The sequence below is a fragment of the Herpailurus yagouaroundi genome, unplaced genomic scaffold, assembly GCF_014898765.1.
Source record: "Herpailurus yagouaroundi ecotype Mexico unplaced genomic scaffold, PumYag 67493, whole genome shotgun sequence".
NCBI classification, from domain to species: domain Eukaryota; kingdom Metazoa; phylum Chordata; class Mammalia; order Carnivora; family Felidae; genus Herpailurus; species Herpailurus yagouaroundi.
In genome coordinates this window covers 640,105-647,219 of record NW_024420301.1, presented here as the reverse complement: position 1 = coordinate 647,219, position 7,115 = coordinate 640,105, and the positions used below count along the sequence as shown (strand labels likewise).

At 62.0% G+C, this 7,115-nt stretch overlaps 1 protein-coding gene across 1 annotated transcript in view; it reads right to left on the bottom strand.

The window, feature by feature from the left end:
• Positions 1-6,722, bottom strand: part of RENBP (renin binding protein) — a 7,208-nt gene extending 486 nt beyond the window's left edge. Inside the window, exons 1-9 of the mRNA XM_040467379.1 lie at positions 6,558-6,722; positions 6,207-6,322; positions 5,936-6,011; positions 5,697-5,772; positions 5,356-5,528; positions 4,540-4,764; positions 3,885-3,966; positions 3,325-3,500; positions 2,604-2,735 (exon numbers count right to left, since the gene is read on the bottom strand). Coding sequence (XP_040323313.1) covers positions 2,604-2,735; positions 3,325-3,500; positions 3,885-3,966; positions 4,540-4,764; positions 5,356-5,528; positions 5,697-5,772; positions 5,936-6,011; positions 6,207-6,322; positions 6,558-6,644 — 1,143 coding nt within the window. The 5' untranslated portion in view covers positions 6,645-6,722. The remainder of the gene's footprint in view (positions 1-2,603; positions 2,736-3,324; positions 3,501-3,884; positions 3,967-4,539; positions 4,765-5,355; positions 5,529-5,696; positions 5,773-5,935; positions 6,012-6,206; positions 6,323-6,557) is intronic.
• Between the last annotated feature and the right edge of the window lie 393 nt (positions 6,723-7,115).

The following is a 7,115-nucleotide window of genomic DNA, read 5'->3' as shown; positions in this document are numbered from 1 at the left end:
GGTGCCACGGGGCCAGGGAAAGAGGGGCCCACCGTCCCCACCGCACGGCAACCCGGGGGTCAGAGCCGGGGCGGGCCCCAGGTAACGTGGCTCCAGAATCAGTGCTTTTAAAGGTGAGATGGTGTCCGGGACACAGATGAAAACGTGGGGCTTTTCCTTTCTGCCTGGGGCTGGGAGTGGGCCGCGAGATAACCCGCTGGGGGAAGGGGCTCCAGGCTGTGATCTGAAACGCTACAAGAAGGACTAAGAAGCGCCCTGTTTGGGTGACGACATAAATGTAATATATCGTGATAGTGCTGCTGGTCACAGAGAGAGACGCGTGCGTTCTATAAATGATTGGAACACTTCAGATGGACATGTTTTACTGTGTATATACAGTGCACCTCAATACAACTGATAGGAAAAAGCAAAGGTAACTTTGTAGCCAGTTACTTACTCGGAGCCTGTGTTCCAGTACATGACACTGTAGACACCCAGCACCGAGATCCCACTCTTGGCTGCCTCCCCATGGGTCCCAAATACATCTTCCCCTCCCTCTGAGCTACCTGAAGCCTGCCCCTTCCCAGCAGCTCTGTCGACCTATTATTCTGTGTGCCTTCCTTCTCTCTGACAGCATTACCATCAGGCACCTATCCCCTTCGGGCCTGTTAGTTCCACCCAGACACCCAGGATGGACCTCAAAGCCCTGGCCTAGGCCCCTCTGCTTCCTACCCTCAGAGACACTTCGACGGACCCCTTCTCGGAACCATCATAGACGAAATCAATGACATTGAAGTTCACTATCAAGATGTCTTTACACTGATGCCTCTGTGGGGTACGTGAGTGGCTCAAGTCGGTTGAGTGACTGACTTCGGGGCAGGTTGTGATCACGAGGTTTGTGAGTTTGAGCCCCCGCGTTGGGCTCTCTGCTGTCAGCTCCAGATCCCCCTCTCTCTGTCCCTCCCCCCTGCTCATGCACCTGCTCTCCCTCTAAAAAATAAATAAACACTCGGGGGGCCCTGGTTGAGCATCCGACTTTGGCTCAGGTCACGATCTCACGGTTTGCGAGTTCAAGCCCCAAATCAGGCTCTGTGCTGACAGCTCAGAGCCTGGAGCCTGCTTTGGATTCTGTGTCCCTCTCTCTCTGCCCCTAACCCACTCACATTCTGTCTCTGTCTCTCTCAAAAATAAATAAACGTTAAAAAAATTTTTTTACATAAATAAGCACTAAAAAAAATAAATTCGGGCCTATGAGCTGTGTCTATTCATGTCATTTCTCTAGTGACTTTGTTTATGTCCTTTATTTTTCCACTACTCGATCTGCCACAGGAAGAGTGTACCTGTTTTCCTGTCCAGGTTTTCCATGGATATCTGAATTATTGCTTTAGGTATTCTGTTATGTTGGATAGCGCGTAATGATTTACCTGTTGGTGATAACCTTTGCAATTGCTCAATGCTATCACAAGCTCTTGAAAACGTATTCTTTAGACTTTGCTTTATGCAATTAACACCGCTGGCCTCTAACACATGTTGTTTATGAACGCATTCCTCATTAATAGCCTCAGTTGTCCCGATGCCGTGTTTGGAAGCCGTGATGTGTGCGTGCAGTATTGGAGATGCCTCTCTACCTGCCGTGGAATGTGAACACATTGGGGATTTCTACCGGTGACAAAGTCGGGCACTGCTAATACCACTGTGGAGGCGAGTGCTCAATTCCAATCAGAGGTCAGCGCAAATGGGGATGTCATTTGCTCCCACGTTTCAAAGCCCACACACCCCAGAACGAGACCCCCTATAGTTCCTCCTGTGCTGGGGTTTACCAGTGGAGTGCATCATGGCTCGAGAAACACATCAGGAATCTTCATTCATCACCAGGCGCAACAGCCAAGGTGTCCCCTGAGCGGCAGCTGGGACGTCACTCTGTTCACGGTGCTTGGCCTCTGAGGGACCCCTGGCTTCCTTCCTACCTCACAGCTGACTCATTCTTGCCACCTTGGCCGGGCCCTCGTATTCCCTCTTTCCTCTCCTGTCTCAAAAGCTTACTTTGCCTCACGGCTCACAGTATCGTCTATATTCTTATGACACCCAAGTGATCGTGGCCAGCCCAGACCTTGCCTGCTCGACCAGACTCTGACCCCTCTGCCCACTGCCGCTCGCACCCCGGGCCGGGCCCCTGTCCTCACCGGCCAGGATGGACAGCTACAGTCTCCTACCTCCCTGCTTTTGCCCGCGGTCTCGAGTCTCCCTCCCAAAGCCCCCGGAACCAGGAATGCCTGAATCACACAAGGTAACTCCTCCGTGCAGAAGGACTCCTGCCTGTATTCTCTCCCACTCGCACTGCACCCCCCCCCCCCGCCACGACCCGTATTTCCTTGTTTATATTCTGCCCCTCCTCCCGTGGAAACACCAGCTCCAGACGGGCCGCTTTGCTGACTGACTAGAGGGTCCGGACCTCTAGGAACCCAGACCGGCCGAGGGACCGTGTCCAGTGTGGGGGAGAAGAAGGGGGTGTGGGGTCAGCCTCCCCAGCCCAGCCCAGCGTCCTCCCATGGCCAGAAAGGCCCGGGGAGGAAGGGCTACCCGCTGTTTCCTCCACACCCATGCCGAGCCGGGAGCCCACTCACCTGGCGGAAGGTGTAGTCGGCCACCCGGCGGAAGAGGTGCAGTAAGGCAGGGTCCCCGCTGTCACTGTAGCCCATGAGGAAGGCAATCATGGCTTCGCTGTGGGGCCACCAGAGCTTCATGGCCCACTCCAGCTGAAAGCACAAAGCAGTGGCGGGGTCTGAGGGCCCTGGGTCCCACCCTCTGCCACCTCTGTCAGCAGGAAAGCCACCGCCATTCTCCAGATCACGGCCCAGACCCATCCGGCCCAAGCACTTGGAGCTTCGTCGTAGGATGGATGTCTCTGAGGGTCTGAACTGCCCCTCTGAATGGGACTAGCTTCCTGAACGGGATGCACCCCACGCAGCCCCTTCCGAAGGGCCAGGGTGGGGTGACCTCTCCTTTAACCCTAGAACCAAAATCCCGTCTTCTTGTCAGTCTGTCTAAAGCCTCTTGGACACTCGGCTCCTGCCGGTGGCAGGCTCAGTCACCCTCTGCAGGGGCAAGTCTGCCCCAGCTGCTGAGGCCGCAGAATCACCCAGAGCGCCTCTCAAGGACGAGGGGGCGTACGTGAGGTTGAGGGCCACCGGCCTAGAAGTCAAGAGTTTGTCACCAGGGTCACACGGGGCAAGTTCATCACTCTGAGACCCAGGTCCCCCTCTGAAATGGGTGATGACAGCACCCGCCTCCTGGCGAAGAAGGCCTTGAACAGGCTAGTACCGTGGGCCCCGGGCTCATTCCCACCTGGGTGGGGCAGAGGCCGTCCGCATCCTGGAAGTAGAAGAGGCCTCCGTGGTCAGGGTCCCACCCAGAGCGGAAAGGCAACAGCAGGAACTTGTCGATAACGTGGGCTCGAAGTTCGGGATCGCCCTTCCCCATGGCATGACGGAGCAGGAACCAGCCGGCCTCCAGCGCATGGCCTGACAAGGGTTCCCAGTGAGGCGGACAGAAGAGCCTTCCCCAGCAGGGGAAGGGGTGGGGGAGCTCAACCCCCCCCCCCCCCCCGTGCTGCCCGCAGGCGGCTCCCTTCCTCCTTCACTAACAGCAGGAGTCGCCCTTAGCGGGCCCAACGGCCACCCCCCTGCAGAAAGTTTGCCCTCGCCGTCTGTCCCCGACTCCCTCTCCTGCTGCTGACACCCCAGCCTGGGAGGTCTGTCCCCGCCTCCCTGCCTGGTCCTCAGCGGCAGGTGGAGGGCACAGAGGGCTCAAGGCAGCCCCCGGGCACTCCCCACACCTGAAGCCCAGAACCCAAGAGCGAGCGTTTCCTTCCTCCTGGGCCACCCCCAGCCCACCCTACTCCTCACCTGGGTTCTGATGTCGCCCCAGGCAACCAGAAAGTTCCTCACCATCCTCTGACACATTCTCCAGCACAGCCTGTCCATCCCTCTGTCGCGGGAGGAACAGAGAAGCTAAACGTGCCTTCAGCCCCTGCCATCCAACCAGAAAGATGCCCCCTCCCTCCCCTCTGTCACCTGCAGTCTTGGGCAGGCCAGGCTCACAGGGGAAATTTGAGAAGAGGCCCAAGGGCCTGGGTGCATTCTGACCCTTGCTTCGGGCTGGGCCCTGAGAGGTGGGAAGGGGGACACACTGAATGGGGGCCGAGACTGGGTGGCCTGGGCCTGCCCACAGAGGCCCGGAAGGCCTTGGCTCTGGCCAGGTCTCCTGCTCCCTCTAACACGCCAGGGGCTCCGACACCCTCCCTCCTGCCCTTGGCCCCTCCCTCCGGAGCTCCCCTGGGCCCTCCGCCTTCCCCAGGGTGTAGGGTCCTGCGTTTCCCCGGCCTCCGTGTCTCCCCATCCGTAAAGGGGACCATCGGCGCCCAGCTGCGGTGGCGGTGGTGGGGCGTGAGCCAAGGAGGTGCTGCAGGGGGTGGGGAGCGGGGGTCCCCCGCTCCCCAGCCCCCCGAGACCCGTCCTGGCGGCCAGCGTCCGCCTCCCGGCCCCCGGACGCGTCCCCAACCTGGACATGCTGCAGGATCCTCTGGGCGCACCAGTCCCCCAGCTCCGCGTAGTTGCCCGCCAGCTCCTCGTCCGCCTCCCCCAGCTGGTCCACGAGGTTGAGCAGCATCATGGGCACCGCCATGGACTCGGAGGCCGGGGCCCCGGGGAGCCGGAGCTGGCCCAGCCCCGATGGGTCCTCCCGCACCCAGTACACAATCTGCTCCATCATCTCCACTGCTTCGCTCTGGGTCGGGAGAAGGGAGGCGAGGGGAAGGTAGGGGCTGAGGCCGCATCCCGGTCCCTGAGGTCCTGCCTGGGGGTGGGGTCCTGACCGGGGCGGGGGCGGGGGTGGGGGTGGGGGGAGAGCCCCTCCTCCCACCCACTCATGGGACGCCTTCACCGAGGGCCGACTCTGGGCCCAGCGTCGTGTCGGGTGCTGGGGGCCGGGGTGGATCTGCCCCACCCTGCCTCGGGGGTTCCCAGTGTGTGGGTGCAGGCCACTGCCAGGCATCCAGGTCAGGTCTGAAAGCACAGGGGCCTCCAGGGAGGAGGGAGAGCTCCCTCCCGGCCAGGGCAGGGCAAGGATTGGTCCCTTTGTGCCTGGTGCCCAGTGTAGGGATTCAGAGGTGGAGACTTCTGGGAGGGGCCACCGGTGACAATACAGCACCGCGAGGGGGGTGTAGCCAGCAGCCCCGGGGGGGGGGGGGGGGGGGCCGAAGAGAGGATTGACTTTGATAAGAGACCCGGCCTGCAGGCAGAGCCCAGGGCGGGGAACGCTGGTACCCAGGACTGGAATGCATCAGGGAGACCCACGTGCAGCCTTCCTCCCACACACCTGGTAACGCGCTTCCCCCGTCACCCTCCACAGCTCGTTCATGGCCATGGTGTAGAAACACTCGCTGAAGATGGTTCGCTGCACCTTGACCGGGCGGCCGTCCCGCGTCAGCACAAAGGCACACTTCTTTCCAGGAGGTGCCACTCGGGCATAACGCAGCAAAAATTCGCCACCTGGTGGTTGAGAAGTCGGCCCGCTAGAACTCAGGTGAGGACACTGCCACCTTCCCCTTCCTTCCCACCCGTGAGCGTCCCCAGGCCCTTCGCTGCTTCTAGACCTCTCTAGGAACTAGAGTACACTTGGAGGTGCTTCTGGGGAGATGGGGGGAGGGGAGGGGACACCTGCTTTTGCCGCGTCCAGAAGTTCGGGGCTGCGGAAGCGCTCGAGTTTGCGGTACAGGCGACAATACATCCACACCTGTGGGGGAGCAGAGGGAATCTGGCTTCAGTGGGGAGCAGCGGGGTCCTCAGGGCTGGGACGAGCAGTGCTCAGGTGCCGCCGTCATGGGAGGAAGAGCGTGGAGGGGACCGGCTTCGTGTGTGTGTGTGGACTGCGGACAGGCGGAGCTGACGTCCCCTACCTGCCTCCCCTGCAGCCACACATACTTGAGGTCATCATACACCTGCCCGTCTCGGCCAAGGCACGTGAAGAACCCCCTGTGGGAGGCACAGTATCAGTGAAGCGGGGGAGGGGCTGCACACACACACACACACACACACACACACCACCACCACCACCACCCCCGCCCCACCGCCCTGCGGGGCTCGGCAGATCTGGGTCCACGGAGAGCGAGGTGGGGGCTCAGGAGGGGCAAAGACCCCTGCTGAGGACACCACAAGGGGGAGACGCACCCATGCTCCTGGTCGTGGGAGTGCTCCACCCAGAAAGCCACCACGCGGTCCAGCTCCTGCCCCACGCGCTCCTTCCAGGCCTGCAGAGCCTCCCGCTCCTGCTCCTTTTCCATGTCCTGAGGGGAACTCGGGACTTGGAGACCCAGCTGCCCCGCAGACGTCCCCAGCTTCCCAGGCCCCAACCTCCTCAACAGGTTCCTCTGTGTCCCAAGTCACCCCAGGCTCCTGTGGACCCCAGGACCACCTGACCCGCCCCCCTTAGGCCCCCAGGCCTCGGGACCCAGACCTCAGGGTCTCCCCGCACCCGTGCCGGAGGCTGCCCTCTGGCCCAGGACCGGCCCCGGGACTGACCCCACCGTCCCGGGAACCCTTCATGACAACGCCGTCCCCACTACGGGCCCCACCGCTGGGCTGCCGCACTCGGAGACCCCCGCTCATCCCTCCTTCTCCAGGAAGCCAGACGGAGCTGGTCGCTGTCCCGTGACTGTCATTCAGCTGACCCAGCGGCGCCCCACCCGACCCCTCCTCCGGGAGGTGCCGCAGAGCCTGGGGGCGGGGCTTGGCGGTCGCACGACTCCGCCCGCCGTGCTCCGGCACCGCCCCCACGCTGGCCCGGCCCAGACCCCTCGGGCCCCGGAGTCGGAAAGGAGGCGGGCAGTGGCCGCTGCTGGGCGCCCTGGGCTCAAGATCCTCCTGGGGAGAAATGCTGGGTGAGCTGGCGGGACAGTCTGGGACGGGGAACGCGGGGCCGACTCCCTCACATGGGCTCCCAGCCACCTCTCACCACCCTTCAACTGAGTTGGGATGAGGGGCGAGTGGGGGAGGGGCCGGGCAGGGGCTGGGCAGGGGCTGGGCAGGGCAAGGCAGCCCAGAGCGGTGGCCCCAGCTCGTGCTTAGGGGAGGTGCTGG